General features: G+C 43.6%; 2 protein-coding genes across 7 annotated transcripts in view; one reads left to right on the forward strand and one right to left on the reverse strand.

The window, feature by feature from the left end:
• Positions 1 to 768: 768 nt before the first annotated feature.
• On the forward strand, positions 769 to 9930 carry HNRNPH1 (heterogeneous nuclear ribonucleoprotein H1). 6 transcript variants are annotated; one of them, XM_082650788.1, is made up of 14 exons: positions 769 to 887; positions 1372 to 1500; positions 2810 to 2965; positions 3175 to 3318; positions 4803 to 4941; positions 5894 to 6072; positions 6149 to 6220; positions 6276 to 6409; positions 6555 to 6690; positions 7081 to 7140; positions 7232 to 7321; positions 7980 to 8072; positions 8534 to 8583; positions 9179 to 9930. In XM_082650788.1, exons 2-13 carry the CDS (start codon positions 1404 to 1406, stop codon positions 8581 to 8583), a joined length of 1350 nt encoding a protein of 449 aa, XP_082506914.1. In that variant the 5' UTR covers positions 769 to 887; positions 1372 to 1403; the 3' UTR covers positions 9179 to 9930. The 6 variants fall into 6 exon arrangements, with proteins under 6 accessions (XP_082506914.1, XP_082506915.1, XP_082506911.1 ...); XM_082650789.1 differs by having other exon boundaries at positions 7232 to 7291; XM_082650785.1 differs by lacking the exon at positions 8534 to 8583.
• Positions 9931 to 11286: 1356 nt separating this feature from the next.
• RUFY1 (RUN and FYVE domain containing 1) overlaps positions 11287 to 16011 on the reverse strand; it is a gene marked incomplete at its 5' end in the record, with an annotated part of 56324 nt that continues 51599 nt past the window's right edge. Inside the window, 3 exons of the mRNA XM_082651523.1 lie at positions 11287 to 12355; positions 13457 to 13534; positions 15231 to 15279. Of these exons, the coding sequence (XP_082507649.1) occupies positions 12209 to 12355; positions 13457 to 13534; positions 15231 to 15279 (274 nt within the window). The 3' untranslated portion in view covers positions 11287 to 12208. The remainder of the gene's footprint in view (positions 12356 to 13456; positions 13535 to 15230; positions 15280 to 16011) is intronic.

Consider the following 16011-nt stretch of genomic DNA (forward strand, 5'->3'; position numbering starts at 1 on the left):
AACTGAAGGCCTCCACCTGGAGAATGGACATAACGGTATCTACTTAACTTTGGGAGAATTAAGGGGGAACCTGCTCGGGAGAGCGAAGTCCGGCGTGCACCGGCGGCTTACCCTACGCTCACGAGGCGCGACGAGACGCGCATCCGGCGCCCCCCTCTCGTGCGAGCGCCCAGCCGGCCGACCCCGGGGCGAGGCAGCTGGGGTCGCAGGGTGGGAGTTCGTTAGGGCAAAAGCGGGGTACGGGACTGGGGTCCGGGCCCCAGGCCCAACGGCGGCAGGTAGGGGGTTAGTGGCGGCACGAAAGACTTGGACATGCTCCCGGCGCCGCGGGGGTGGCTTCGGGTGCAGGAAGTATGCAGTCCCGCAGCCCCCAGTTTGTCACGGGATGGCTCTAGGGAGAAAAGGAGTATAGGCGGCGCGAGGGAGGGGAGCACTTGTACTTTCAGGTCTGCTAGGACTGCGGATAATAGGCTAGGTACACCTCCTCACAACCCAGAGCCTGGTACTGTTCCCGTAAGGAACTAACTGCCGCCACACCCCTCCCCCTTCTGGCGGGTAAGTCGAGCGAACGGTTTGAAGGAAGACGCATGCGCGTGAAACTCAAACCGCTAAGGCTCGAATAATCGCGGTAAGGCGCAGGCGCAAAAAAGCCCGGCGGGTTTAAGGAGGTGGGCGGGGCTGACCCAAATACGCATGCGTGTAATAATTTACTGGCGGGAGGTGGGCCGGCTTATAGTATTACGCATGCGCCCGAGCTCTGTGTGACGCAAGGGGGCGGTGCGGGAACCTAGCTGCGCGTGCGCAGAGCTTGTTCAAAGGGCCTTATTTAGGTTGCGCAGGCGCCCGCTAGCCATTTCGTTTCAGCCGCGCCGAAGTTGTGTGTGCAGGTGAGTGTTTGGTGTTCCGTATTTACCACCTAGCGGCCCCCGACGATGCCAGTTTTGCGAGGATTTCTTGTCCCAGGGTCTCTGTAGAGGCTGCGGGGGCTTTAGCAAGGTGCGGGCTACCGTTAGACACCAGGAATGGTTCGCCGAGTCGTGGCAGGGCCGCTGAGGCCTGCAGGCCGCGCCGACTCTATTGTGTGAGATGTCGGAGGAGGCGGAGCGGAAGCGGCCGCCGCCATTTCCTTGCCTCCACGCTGGCGCTAGGCCGGGTGCCCCTCGGCTTGGGGCACTGGTACCTGGTGCGCAGAGCGGCCTCGGGGACCCGGCCGCTGGCCAACTGGGCGTTCGGTGTTGCAGTCGCCTGGGTTGGAACGTCCGCACGGGCTCGACCTTTATGGAGGCGCCGCGGGCCGGCAGGGCGTTTCGAGATCAGAGGACTGTTTAATTTTAACATTTTTCAGGTCTGACCCTCATCCTCATCTTGCAGGCTGTTTCGACGCCAGGACCCCCTAAGAGACGATGATGTTGGGCACCGAAGGCGGCGAGGGATTCGTGGTGAAGGTCCGGGGCTTGCCTTGGTCTTGCTCGGCCGACGAAGTGCAGCGGTTTTTTTCTGGTCAGTCTGAAGCGGAGGCGGGAGTTCAGCCCGGGCTGCAGGGCGGGCGGGGAGGCGGCGGCGGCGGCGGGGTGGGGGGTGGGGGGGTGGGGGGGTGGGGGGGTGGGGGCAGAGCCCAGGGCGCCCCCTGGTGGGGCGCGGGCGGCAGCGGTTTCCGCTGTCCTGCTCGCGCCCGGCCGGCCGCTGTTACGCAATGGAAATTGCGAAAGCCCCACCCGTCTGGCCCTCTTGGGGGAATGCGGCCTCTCTGGCGGATTTTTTTTTTCTTCATTAAGTATTAGTCATTCTGTGGATGTCTTTTAGAAAGCATAAATGGGGATAGATGGGGTTTCCCTTTCAACCTTGAGAAGTTTGCCCAGCAGCTGAACAAATATAACACCTTTCCAGTTTTGGCGTTTATTTGAAAAGGGGCATTTTGCTTTGGAAAGATAAAATGTCGTTTCTTAATTTCAGACAATTTTCCTAATCAAGATTTTGTAACTGAAGAGCTCTTTCTCATAGTTCTTGATCTGGCTCACTTTACAGTTGAGGACACTGAAGCCCAGGAAAGTTTTCTTGCCTATGTAGTTTTTTCCCCAGTATGTAGGTTTCCTGAATAACGTCTGCCAAATGTCCTTGTTCTCATTATTAGCGTAAGATGAGATTGAAAGATATATTTGGGAGAAATTTACAGGTTTTGGAAGGATACTGTAGTATTGACTTACTATCTGAATTTAGTGTGTAACGGAAAACGACCTGTAAAACAAGAACCAAGTACACTGGAAGCCACCTTGCAGTGGGCAAGACTGGGTTTGGCTTCAGCTGTGCAACTTGGAGCATTTTAGCTTGGTAACATTGATCCCCTTTCAGGTGAGTATTGGCCCTGCAATTCGGATACGAGCAAGAAATTGTAATGTTGCTGCTAGTAAGGTAAAACTGTCAAATACCCTAAATCAAAACTCCAAACCACGTTTATTCAGAAAATGCCATAAAATCACAAGGTCCAGACGTAAAAGTTTACTGAGGAGTTATAAAAAGGATGTTTAATGGACACTTGAATAGTGAGGACTTGGAGATAACTTTATTAAGACAGTGCTTTGAGTATTGGATTTTCTTGATGGATTGGGAATATATTTAGGGAATAAGAAAGTTTGGTCATAAGAGGAAAACTGCTTAATTACTGAAAGAGACACCCTAGGAGTTAGTAATACCTTGCTCATTTTAGGCTTTGCAAATGCTCTGCTTTGTAGTGGGGGTGTGTATAGGCATTTCATCACCCAGAGGTGGTTTTTAGTTTTAAATTCTGTATTAACAGTTGTTTTCTTTCCAGACTGCAAAATTCAAAATGGGGCTCAAGGTATTCGTTTCATCTACACCAGAGAAGGCAGACCGAGTGGCGAGGCTTTTGTTGAACTTGAATCAGAAGATGAAGTCAAATTGGCCCTGAAAAAAGACAGAGAAACTATGGGACACAGATATGTTGAAGGTTTGATTTACATTGCCCTAGTAACAGTAAATAAAACATTAAACAAATAGAAATCTATCTTACCCCTTCTGAATTTTAGGTATTTGACCGCATGGAAATGGTCATCTAAGAGTTTATGGCAGCTCTACCTAGATTATCTAAAGACCCAGGAAGTCTGAACTTGGTTTTCTAACTTTCCAAAGTTGACTAATTCTAAGCACCTCTTTCAGTATTCAAGTCAAACAACGTTGAAATGGATTGGGTGTTGAAGCATACTGGTCCAAATAGTCCTGACACGGCCAATGATGGCTTTGTACGGCTTAGAGGACTCCCCTTTGGATGTAGCAAGGAAGAAATTGTTCAGTTCTTCTCAGGTATGTAGTCCTGTTTGTTGCTGAGCAGTGAGTTCTGGCTAGCCTCTGGCAACATGTGATTGAATAGACCTTAAGTTGAGTAGCTTAGATATTTAAACAGGTTGTGAGTATATGCAGATGAATTAATGTTTTCTTTTTCCTGGAGACCTTCAAATAATTTAAGCCCATCTTAAAGGTGGATTAATTAAGTACTTCCAAAATGCTAACTGCCTATATTTAGTATTGTAGTTCAGAGTAGATCTTTGAGGATTGTCCTCAACAACTTAACTACTTTCCTCACATTGCTGTACAGCTAAGTACTTCAAGTTAAAGGTAAGATCCCTTAACATTAGATTAGTATGTTAGGTTGTTGTAATTTATGGCAAGTGTCTATATTGTAAGAGACACTGGGTCATGGGACCAGAAATTCTCTAATGATCTCATTCTGTTTATTAAAAAAAAACTTAAGGAAACAATTGGTTTAGCCAGGGAATTAAACTTACTGAAAGTCAATCTAATATAAGTGTAGGTTGAATGTAGTCTTTGTATCTGAAGTACAGAAAGTGTTTTGAAATTGTTTTGGGCCTAAAGTATTTGAATGTTTAGCAGAATGTTAGAGCATATATTTTAAATACTGTTGCTTAATATTCATGTTGTGATAAACTGGAATTAAGAACAAGAAATCCTTTCATGGTTTAGTGTAGTATGTGTTAAAATCTTGACTTAACTAGATACATATCAAGTCCTAATATTTTGCCAGAATTTTTGCAATCAAGTCTGTTTTTATTGTTTTTGTCTAAATTGGTGAGAATTGAATGCTATCTGTCAACATCGTTAAATATGAACATAATTTCATATCTTCTAGGAAAGTGCTTTAAGTCCTTTTTGTAAGCTTGGGAATGTTTCCACGGAAAGGATTTTTCATAGACGGAATTTCCAGAAGTGAATCTTACTACTATTAGAGCATAAGAGTGCATGATTGTGCTGTGTTAGATCAGTTGTTTGTTGAAAGCTTAGATTGTATGTTTGTCAATTATATGACTAAACAATGTTTCAATTTGTATATTAAATGTTTAAATATGTAATTTCTTGAAACTGAAGTTCCACTAACTTTAAAACATTGCAATATGAAATGAGGTGAAAGGTGTATCTTGAATTTAGTAAAACTGTTGTCTTTAATGCTTGAAAATTTGTTAAGTTCTTGTATAATTTTCAACATTAAGTTGCATAGATAAATAAGTATTCTTAATTGTTGAATTCTTAATGCATCCTGTGTTCAGCAGGTTTTTTCTTACATACCGTGTCATGGGGTGTGTTAAGAATTAATAGTTTGTTATAATGGAACTTCATATTACTGCAATGAATTTTTAAAGAGTACTTGTTGAAAGCATACCGTTCACCTAAAGTTAAAATTCTGGTGTATTTAAAGCTATAAGAAGAATCATTTCTGGGCTTGTGATGTTAATATTGCCCCCCTACTGGGGTTATTTGTCCTTGGGTTGAAGGGTTGGAAATCGTGCCAAATGGGATAACATTGCCGGTGGACTTCCAGGGGAGGAGTACGGGGGAGGCCTTCGTGCAGTTTGCTTCACAGGAAATAGCTGAAAAGGCTCTAAAGAAACACAAGGAAAGAATAGGGCACAGGTGGGGATGGATGGTTGGTTGGATTTGTCACTTTTCTTATGGTAAACAATTAAATCCATATTCTCTCTGCTTAGAATCAAGGAAGAAAATCTGATTCCTAGTCCCAATTACTTGATGTTTTGCCACAATTTTCAAACTTCTCCTATGTCAAAGTTCCATAGTGCTTTCAGATTAAATTATAGGTTTTGAAATTGTCCCCAGTTAATTTGGTCTACTTTACAATTTTGTAGGATTCCTAATTAACCCCAGTTACTGGAGTTGAGAGACTATGGTTTTAAAAATGTTAATGCAAACCTGGCTTTAGCTGTAATAACTCCACCTAGTAAATTAATATTACCATAAGAAAATGTGATACTTTCTGATCTTGTTTTTAAAGTTGAAATGCAACAAACTTTCTTGCTGTATAAATGTTTTCTGCATATGTATTAATAAGCATAGCTTTCAAGAAATTGTCACAAAAGGTTTTATTCTCTTTGCTTGTGACTATTTTTCATTGAAGCATGCGCTTACCTATGCTGATTCCTACTAAAAGCATAGGCTGGGGTATTTATTGGCAGAAGGAAATGTGTAGTGTGGGCTAGACTGTTGGTGGAGGCTGGCTTTTTAGCTCACTTGCTATACATAATGCCAATGGATTTAAGACATGAAATGTTGAAAGTTGAGTGGAATTCTTTCCCTCCTAAGACATTTATTTACAGTACTCCTCTCTACCCCTAAGGTTGGGCTCTCTGCCTCAGAGGAGTGAATTTTTTTTCTATAAAGTTTACATTAAATCTTAAAATTGAGTGAATTTCTGGTCATTGCCTGTACAAATATAAGAAATCTGGCTTTAAATATTAGTCAGTTTCATGGCTATGACTACATTGTTTTCTGTGTAACTGAATACCTGTATGAAATGAACTAATGTTTTCTCTCCCTTCCCCACTCCCTTTCCTCTTGAACAATGCTTTAGGTATATCGAAATCTTTAAGAGCAGTCGAGCTGAAGTTAGAACTCACTATGATCCACCACGAAAACTTATGGCCATGCAGCGGCCAGGTCCCTATGACAGACCTGGGGCTGGCAGAGGGTATAACAGCATTGGAAGAGGAGCTGGCTTTGAAAGGATGAGGCGTGGTGCGTACGGTGGAGGTATGTGTGTTGCGCAGGTGTCACGACGTCTGTTCTTTATGTGACTTATTTAGTGATTGTACTTCTTGCCTTTCAGGTTATGGAGGCTATGATGATTATAATGGCTATAATGATGGCTATGGATTTGGGTCAGATAGATTTGGAAGAGGTAAGGTAAGAATTGAATTTCTCATCTGAGGGATACTTAACTCTTGTTCATTTAGACCTCAATTATTGTTTTTCAGGAATGTCAGATCACAGATACGGGGATGGTGGCTCTACTTTCCAGAGCACAACAGGACACTGTGTACACATGCGGGGATTACCTTACAGAGCTACTGAGAATGACATTTATAATGTAAGTGTAGGATAAATTCATAAGTTGTATATCTCAGTGTAACAGTAAAAACATGGTTCTTATTCTACTTAAGTGAAGCAGCATGTTAAAGTTTTGTTTCCTGTAACAATATTTGACTTGATTCTCTGAAATACCTTATATTTAGTTTTTTTCACCACTCAACCCTGTGAGAGTACATATTGAAATTGGTCCCGATGGCAGAGTAACTGGTGAAGCAGATGTCGAGTTTGCAACTCATGAAGATGCTGTGGCAGCTATGTCAAAAGACAAAGCAAATATGCGTAAGTGTGATTTAAGGATCTTCAGGTCTCTTATAGGTAGTTGTGTGACTGATTACGATAAAGGAATAGTAAGGATGAGAAAAATTTGTAATCCAATAATAGGGTTCTACGGGATGTTTAAAAAGTGTGTGGGTTTTTGAAGTTAGTATGATTAAAAAATTTGTGATAAGAACACTGACTAAGGTATATGCTTAACTGACAAAGCAATTTAGGTGAATGTTTAATACTGCTTTTTGAAACTTGCATAAAGTAAATCACCTGAGAGAAGCAGCTAGAATTTTTTTTTTTACTAAAAGTATTTATAGTTCACAGATCTACTTAAAAGAACTAAAAGTGCTTATCTTTTTCTTTCACCAACAAACATTTTCAACTTTTTTTTTCTCATTTCAGAACACAGATATGTAGAACTCTTCTTGAATTCTACAGCAGGAGCAAGCGGTGGTGCTTACGGTAGCCAAATGCTAGGAGGCATGGGTTTGTGTAAATATCACTTTAGTGTCTTTTTTTAAGCTAACCTTGTATGCCTTTTCTCTCATTTCAGAACACAGATATGTAGAACTCTTCTTGAATTCTACAGCAGGAGCAAGCGGTGGTGCTTATGGTAGCCAAATGATGGGAGGCATGGGCTTGTGTAAATATCGTTAGTTTTTTTAAAAACCAAAACGTTTATATCTGTATAAGTCAATTATATAAGTTAATATGTATAAGGAGTTAAGCATAATTTAGGCAAAGAAAAGTTTAGATTTGAATAGTATGTGTGCCTTAAATTGTTACATAAAACTGTTAGATAACAAATTAGTTTGAAGTACTTTTGGGGGAGGGGACTACAGAAAGAAACTAATTGTCTATAAGTATGAAATATAAATCTAAAAGTAATATTTAGCAAAAAGCATAGGATCAAAATAAATTTTGGGGCATAATCAGGTGTTTAGTGATACCTGTGTATTGACCTACCCTTAATATATATCGAATTATGGGGGAAAATCCCACTAAATCCAGTTAAACATTTTCATAAGGTCTTGTCAAAATGCCTCTACTTACGGAAACGTGGATTCAGTCCTGCTGATGTGTATGCTGTTGGCCTTGTGGTTTATAAGTGTTTGACTAGCTCAAATGATGGATAGAAAGGTAGTCTGGTCATAGACAGTAGGCAGAAGGAGGGCACAGAGGGTTATATATAGTGATGTAAGATCAAGACTGGAAAATAATAGATTAGAATTACAAGCCCGGTACCACCAGGTACCACATTACATAAGGAACAGGGTTCTAATGTTCTCTTAACTTAACAGCAAACCAGTCCAGTTATGGTGGCCCAGCCAGCCAGCAGCTGAGTGGTGGTTATGGAGGCGGCTATGGTGGCCAGAGCAGCATGAGTGGATATGGTAAGTGTGTTTTTTAATATACTTGAGTAAGTTTCAGGCAGGTTTCTTTAGTTGGGAATATTCAGGCTCCTTTTTGGTGAAGTTGGGTTATTAAATGTATGCTCTTGATCCTAATACAACTGTTCAAATAGCTTTAACTTTCAGAATCAATCATTGGGAGGGGGAAGTATTCTATGAATTCAAAATAGTCATTATTGCAACTTTGAATAATGTCGAGCCAGAAAACATCTGCCTCCGTTTGTTAAAACATTAAATAAAATTGTTCACTTTTTCTGTCTTTTTGTTAGCAATAAATCCATTTTAGATGGAGGGAGAATTTTAAATAATAGAATGGTGGTTGGGTTTAGGACCGTATTTACTAGTCAGTTAACCTAGGATTGGTTTTATTAATTATTTTTTCAATTGGTCTAAAGAATGGTGATTTTGGTATTATAGTCTTACCCTACAAAATCCTTTTGCAGACCAAGTTTTACAGGAAAACTCCAGTGATTTTCAATCAAACATTGCATAGGTAAATATTTTCTCGAAAAGTATAATTTAAATTCCCAATAGCAAATACTGATATGTTGTAGTAACACTTTCTATAGCAGTCAATGGCTCTGATTTAACTCCATGGAGGCTGCCATTTTGGGCACAGTGAGTTGCCTTTAGTCCAACTTCGTCGTCTCACTTCCTGCCCGCCATGAATAGGAAAAGCAAGAGATTGCCCCTGTGCTCCCTATTCATATATGCCATTCGATGGACACATTGTGAATGTTTATGGTAAATTTTTTTTTAAAATGCTTTGTTTAGCTTTAAAAACAACATGAAGTAATTTTGCAATTTTTGAAAAACACTAGTTTTCCTTTAAACTTAATTTTCCACGTTGATCCTGAAGCATCCAATTAAATGGTAGCACAAGAGTCTGGCAAGTTGGTACTGCAGAGAAAAGGGGTTAATTGAGATTTGTTTGGAGTCGGGAGTCCCTTTTCCCAAACATGCTTCTCGCCACTTGGACAGCAGCCATTTGTACTCGTATACTTTTTAAACTTTTTCTTGGAATGCTGTATTTTAGTTGACTGATAATCTGATACTCATCCTGACTTGTCAAATTGATCTCTTTGCAGGCAGCCAAGGAACAGTGAACAGCAGCTACTACAGTAGTGGAAGCCGAGCATCTATGGGAGTGAACGGAATGGGAGGGATGTCTAGCATGTCCAGTATGAGTGGTGGATGGGGAATGTAATTGATCCTGATCACTGACTCTTGGTCAACATTTTTTACAAAACTTAAGTTTTAACAGTTTTGCAATACAAACTTGTGGTTTATGCTTACTCTTAAGTGGAAATCAGGATTGTTTTAAAGACTTAAGGTTCAGTATTTTTGAACACAAACATTCATTTAGGATGTAACTAGGTTGAGTAATCTGTTACTGTTAAATAATTTTCAGCTTTTCTCAAGTTAGTTATATTGTAGGATGTACTTAAGCAGTAGGTGTATTTAGGTTAAAGCAGTTGAATTATGTTAAATGTTGCTTACACCACATTACATTGAACACTGTTTGGATGCATTGTTGAAAGACATGCTTTTTTGTGAAACTCAATATAGGAGCTGTGTCTACAATTAAAAGTGAAACATTTGGCATGTTTGTTAATTCTAGTTTCATTTAATAACCTCTATGGCACGTAAGTTTAAGCTTTTTTTTTAAGTTAATGGGGAAAATTTGAGACGCAATACCAATACTTTAGGATTTTGGTCTTGGTGTTTGTTTGAAATTCTGAGGCCTTGATTTAAATCTTTTCATTGTATTGTGATTTTCCTTTTAGGTGTATTGCGCTAAGTGAAACTTGTTGAATAAATCTTCCTTTTAAAAACTGCACTTTGTCTTGTCTGTGCTTCAGTGTCATGTGGACTGTTTCTTGGTGATCTATTCCTGCCTGGGGCGTAGGTGAACAGTGGCCCACGTCTCTGGCTGTGGCAGACAGGCTCGGCAGTTGTGGCCGTTTTGTAGATGTCTTCAGACCTCTCTTCCCTCCAGTGCAACTGAAGGTAAACGTAGCTCTGGGGCCCTGTGGAAGGGCTTGTATGTCTGGCCTGGCTGCACAGGATCTGATCTGAATTTTTGCCTTTGACTTGCTAAGCACTTGCACAAAGCCAAGGGGGAGGCAGAAGTCTCCTCACTGCATGCTATGCATGTCCATGGAAGCCTTTTGAGTATGGCTGAGGAAGTGCCAGAGGCAAGGGGTGGCTGACTAGAGCTACCCCTTCCTAGTCTGATGGCATCTTTTGAATTTTGTTTATATGGGGTATCTTCTAGAAGGAGCTAGCTCATAGAGAACTTTCACATTGAGGTTTCAACCTTTATTTTTACCTCATTCCTCAAGATCAAAACTACTTAAGAGCGACATTATTCCATTTATTTACAAAGCTTCTGAAGTAGAATACCAAGTTGTACTTCAGGAGAACAAATGATTCGTTTAAATCAGTAATTGAAACCATTATCGTATATAAAAACTCAATGACATTTGCTTAGGATAGTAGTAAGCAGTTCTTATAAGTGTAGTTCTAGGATTCCCTTCAGATACTTAACACTAGTTTGGGAATTGCCACTCATTCATCCCTCTAATAGAAAAATTTTGCTGTATTGAGGTTAGAATTAAGAATCGGAGCTGTGAATATAGGCTTGTGCTGTTTGAAGCCACATGTGTACATTTTTACTTGCTGTGACTGCTGAAGGTTTCCTCTTGGGTGAGGTGAGTATGGTGAGTGTACTCTGAAAAATTGTGTGGAATGATTATTTACAGACTGTAGATGGCAGCATTGCGTGAAGGTATGCGTGAAGGGCCCTGCAGTCTGCCTGCCCTGCCACATGTTCTCTGAAGGCTGGGTGCATACCTTCAGTTGGGTTGGGGATACAGGAGTGTTGTACTTGGTAATTTTCTGGGGAGGCACTGTTGAGCATTGGTGTTCAGCTGCTGCCCCTGAGATCTTTACTGAGTTACTCTATGTCTGGGGAATTGGACACAAGGAGGGTTCCTTCCCCTGGTCCTCTAGTTTTTCACAAGGAACATCTTTGTTGAAAAACATGCCTTATTGGAGGAAGAAAAGGGACTAGAATTAGAAACTTGAACTCTAGAAACATTGTGGTTCTTTGGAACCTTGTGAAAATCTGTAGTTTGGAATGAATGCAGCTTTGGAGCTGGGCACAGTTTTGGAGGCTGGCCATACAGATTCGTGTTTTTCTGTAAGATGTTAGGAAAAACTCAGTGAACTTTTTGGCCAACCCAAATATATAAGGGAACGACTTTTGGGCTTTGGTGACAGGTACTTTCTCTGTGCTTGTTGGACTTATCAGCCCAACTTGTCCTTGGCTCAACTGGGCAGAGCAGCCTGCACCCCAGAACACAGCAGGCTCAGGTCTTCACCTCGAAGGCAGTCGCCCTCACCAAGGGCTTCGTCCTGAAATGGGGGTTGCTTTGGGCATCCTGTGAAGCTGACACAGCTCCTTCATTTTCTGCACCAGAATGAAAAATAAATGATTTTATTGCAGGGCTAATGATGGGTATTCATAAGTGTGAAACAGCAAATTTCTTGACTCGGTGAAAAATAAATGATTTTACTGCAGGGCTAATAATGATGGATATTAATTCACAAGAGTGTGAAACAGCAAATTTCTTGACTATGAAAAATAAATGATTTTATTGCAGGGCTAATGATGGATATTCACAAGGGTGTGAAATAGATTTCTTGATTCTGAAGCAGGGAAAGCATGCTGGGGCAGCGGGGAGGGAAAGGAATTGATTCACTAGTGGGTCTGCTGCAAAATAGGTTAATTCTTTGGAAACTGAAAAATGACAATAGCAAAATCATGAAGGTTACATCTGAACCAAAGCCAGTGGTGTCAAGGGAGAATTTCAATCCAGAGGAGCTGAATCCATACAATTTGGAAAGGAGAGGCGCGCAGTTTCTGGTTCCCGCATGTTGTGTTCCAGAGTGACAGCAGCCCAGGCGAGGATCTTGTTCTCTTGGGAAACTAACCTCCCAAGTCTCTGGCCACCTCGAGACCCAAAGAGTTTGGCACTGCTCTGAGGCTGCCCACGCCCATGAAGACAGGCTGGCAACTGGTCCAGAAAGCAGGCCCTGCTGATGCCCCCACCTTAGGAGCCGGTGGAGGAGGAGCAGCGCTGAAGGAGCAGCGTGTGGCAGCTGTCGCACACACGTACTGGCTTGGGGTAGGAGGGCAGGGCCAGCTCATTACTGGAGCACGTGTTGCAGAAGATGTGGCCACAGTTTCGGCAGTGGTGCTAGAGGATGGAAAAGAACTCACGCTCAGAACACGCTGAGCTGCCTGGGTCTGCACACCTGCTCTAGTTTATCGACCTTTAAAAGTTTAATGCTTTAAAATCCCTCCCTCATGTATCAGTGAGGCATGTACCAATTTGGAATAGGTTCTTGTAGACCTTGTTTCTACATTTATGTTCCTGTAAAATCCATGGAGTTTTGGAGGGGTGAGTTAAGGTTCTTTTTTTTGTGTTTTATTGGACTTGACAGCTCTTAACTCACTGAGTTGGTAGTCCGTGCTACTTAAAGAGCCTGGGTTCATTCTCTGCAGTCACTACATTCTATGGTGGTGACCCAAGGTTTCTTTAGCCAGCCCCTCATGAGAAGGGCATCTTGCTTTTGTAAACAGGGCTGCTGTTTGAACCTTGGGCACATGGCAGACGCCAAGACAAGGACCTGTGTGTCCCTCTATACATCACTTCTGCCAACTGCCCCCTACTCCCCCAGTCAGGCTAGACAATGGACCTTGAACTGGGCCATTCAGTGTGGGGAGCCTTAGTAAAGGCTCTATTTTGTGTGAGATCTATATCCTGCCCCTGTCCTGCCCAACTGGTCAATAAAGGCCCTGTCAACCCTGGACCAAAGGCTGGGCCCAAGACCTTCTCTTCCGGAACCTGAAGACAGGCTACACAGGCATTCACTGGGGGCAAGTGCCCTGCCCAGATTGCCAGTTACCTTTTGGTGCCACCTGGATGCCTGTCCTGAGACTTAAATTGCCCATGGGTTCCCCATGGATTCTGTTTTTGCCTAACTTAGATTTTGGTCCTATTGCTTCCAAAGAATTTTCAGTTGATATACACACTTAGACCATTTCTGCAAACAAGCAGCCCCAACTCCCAAATCATTGAGAGGACTGTGATGGAGACAAGGCCTGTAACTTACCGGCTGGGGTCCCTGAAAGGGGGCAGGCTGGAAGGTCGTCTGCATAGGCCAGCAGACCAGTGAGCATGAACACGATGCAGTGGGCCTACCCCACAGGCCTTTTCCAGAACCAGAGGAAGGAGAGCCCAGGCAGGGCACGAACTCAGCCCCTGAGCGAGCGAGTGCAGGGCTACCCCACATACCTTTCTCCGGGAAATGGAAAACTCCTTTTCACACTGCTTACAGTGCGTGGCTTCATCGTCTTTCAGCCAAGTATGGCCCTGAGGAGGAAAGAACACCACAGAATCCCACTTTACAGCTTGGTTCCTGATGAACCTTTAGCTGTGTTCATCCTTCAACCCAGCATCTGCTGTCCCTTCCTAATAGCACTGGTCTGCTTTTGCGGGACTGCCTCTTCTCCACTAGAAGTGGCCTCACGGGACTGTCCCCACCCTGACCACAGCTGGAGCTCATGTGCTGCAGCCTGCCCGCCCTCTGGCTTCCTGGTCTCCACAGGTTGCCCCCAGTCCTCAAGCCAGATTCTCCAGCCTTCCGTTAACCTGAGACTCACCCACCCCCTTTCAATAAGTGCCCTGTGGCTGAGGTAACCAGAATAAGGATCTGGTTAACTCCAACCCTGGCTGAGACATTATCCAAAGTGCCTCCTGAACTGGCAGGAGGAAGAAGGGCCAACCCTGTCAGCCAGACTAGAAAATCTGTGACAACAGTCCCCACCGTGAGACAGAAGGCAACATGCTGTGGAGACAGGAAGCCCTTCTCCATACACACTGACCCCCAGTCCTCAGGGCATCGTGGGAGGCAGATGTCTCCATTCTGCCCAGGAGCCAACTGAGGCTTAGAGAGATGCTTTTGGAGGTCTTTCTAAGGGAAAACTAGGATATGTGATTTATTCAGCCTCAGGGACTGAGGTGGTCAGGGGTCAAGGGCCCTGTGTACTTTCACGGCTCCTTGGCTTTTGTTGGCCATCACTTTCCTGATGACACAGATCTTATGATTGGGAGCTGCAGCACCACACCCAGGGCTTTCAACCTTGGGTTCACTAGTTCCACGCAGCTCTAGAGTCCCATTTTATGATTTTTATCCTCCCTCTGGCACTGTCAGCTGACGTTTTGTGCACATTTCTGTGCAGTGCAGGGGATACAAAGATAAACAGCTCACAGCAATGACATCCAAGGGGCTTTCGGTATACAAGGGAGGATACAGTAAACTGATGTGAACCGCAAGTCCAGGCTGCTGTTAGTTGCTGTGACAATTTGCTTCTGACCTGAGGTGCCCTGGTAGTCAGAGACATTAGGATCTCTGCTCTAGCATACGCTGGAGGGTGCCTTGTGAAGAGGGTGTTTGTGCACTGCTGCCACAGCAGAGCTGAAGCTGAAGGCTAGGAGCTCCTGCACCCTCCTCTCCACTCTCTCAGCCCCAGCTTGGTACTGCATGGGGTCACCTGGACCACATGTTCCTGCTCTCCTTAAGCTGTGTGTGCCACTCTGCCCTCCCCAAAATGGTCCAGAAACTTGGCCCAGCTCAGGGCTTAAGTGGTTCCCAGAAATGGCACAGGGCCCTTTAGTGGGCCTCTGGCCCCTCACTTGGAGGGAAAGGTCTTACTCTCACTATTAAAAAAAAAATACCTGGATCTCTTTCTGCCACTTTTCATTTCCTTCATTAGGGTACCTATGATCTAGGCCTAATGTCAAACTACAGCTGACAGCAGAGGACCAGAACCAGAGGACCTCGGTTCCAGCTTGGGCCCTGCCACTTGCAGCATCGTCATCTCAGCCAAGTTACATGGCTCTGAGCAGCATTTTCTTATCCGTAAATAAGTGACAAGAACCACCAATCAACCACACATTCTCACCTGATTTTTCTGAGAAAACCTAAGAGCATGCTAGGATATTAGCACAAGCTGACTAATAGCTACGAGTAGTGATTCTTATGTTAATAACATTAATAATCCAGTACCTTCAGTGCCTTATTTACTTCTTTGATGTCTTCCATCTTCAGCTTTGACCTTAAAAAAAAAAGAGAGATTCATAGCCTCACTAGAGGGGCTTTCAAACTCGAAGTAAACCCACAAAAACTTTTTGGCTTTGTGAAGTCAACAAGACTTGTAAGAGGAGTGTGATAACACGAGTTCTTGTAAAATTATTTCTTTCCACCTTTTTATAATCCCAGAGTCATCTCACCATTGGCTCATGTCTGCTGCAGTCTGAGGCTGAGCCTGTGGACTGAATCTGGCCTAAGAACAAGCTGTTGAATTGGCAAGGATTTAAAAAGACTTTGAAATAGCTGCAAGCATTTAAAAATTGAGAATTATCTCATAAAAGCCCATGTTTCTGGCTTCTCTGGGCAACTATTCCTGAGTGTGACATGTGCTTTAACTCGGGGTGGGGGAGGGGGGCGCTCCCGTATCAGGCATGGGCTCCCCCATGGCAGGAACCTGAATCTGTAGGCCTCTCACCAGCCCCTTTCCTGTTGCCTGCCTGCTCTGTCTAGAAAGGCCAGGCTCAGGGGGCATGATTGTTTGTTCTTGTTCCATTCTTTTTAAAAATATTTATTTATTTGGTTGCACCGGATCTTAGTTGCGGCATGTGGGCTCCTTAGTTGCAGCTCGCGGGGTCCTTAGTTGTGGCATGCGAACTCTTATTTGCAGCATGCATACTGGATCTAGTTCCCTGACCAGGTATCGAACCCAGGCTCCCGGCATTGGGAATCCTAACAACTGCGCCATCAGGGAAGTCCC

Source organism: Grampus griseus (genome assembly GCF_964374135.1).
Source record: "Grampus griseus genome assembly, chromosome: 3".
NCBI classification, from domain to species: Eukaryota; Metazoa; Chordata; class Mammalia; order Artiodactyla; family Delphinidae; genus Grampus; species Grampus griseus.

Bases quoted from the DNA above. Each gene is read 5' to 3' on its own strand.
- HNRNPH1 (XM_082650785.1), top strand. From the start codon at position 1,404: ATGATGTTGGGCACCGAAGGCGGCGAGGGATTCGTGGTGAAGGTCCGG. The intron at 7,322-7,979 runs GTAAATATCGTT...TTAACTTAACAG, and splicing joins GATGGGAGGCATGGGCTTGT to CAAACCAGTCCAGTTATGGT. The intron at 8,073-9,178 runs GTAAGTGTGTTT...ATCTCTTTGCAG, and splicing joins GAGCAGCATGAGTGGATATG to GCAGCCAAGGAACAGTGAAC.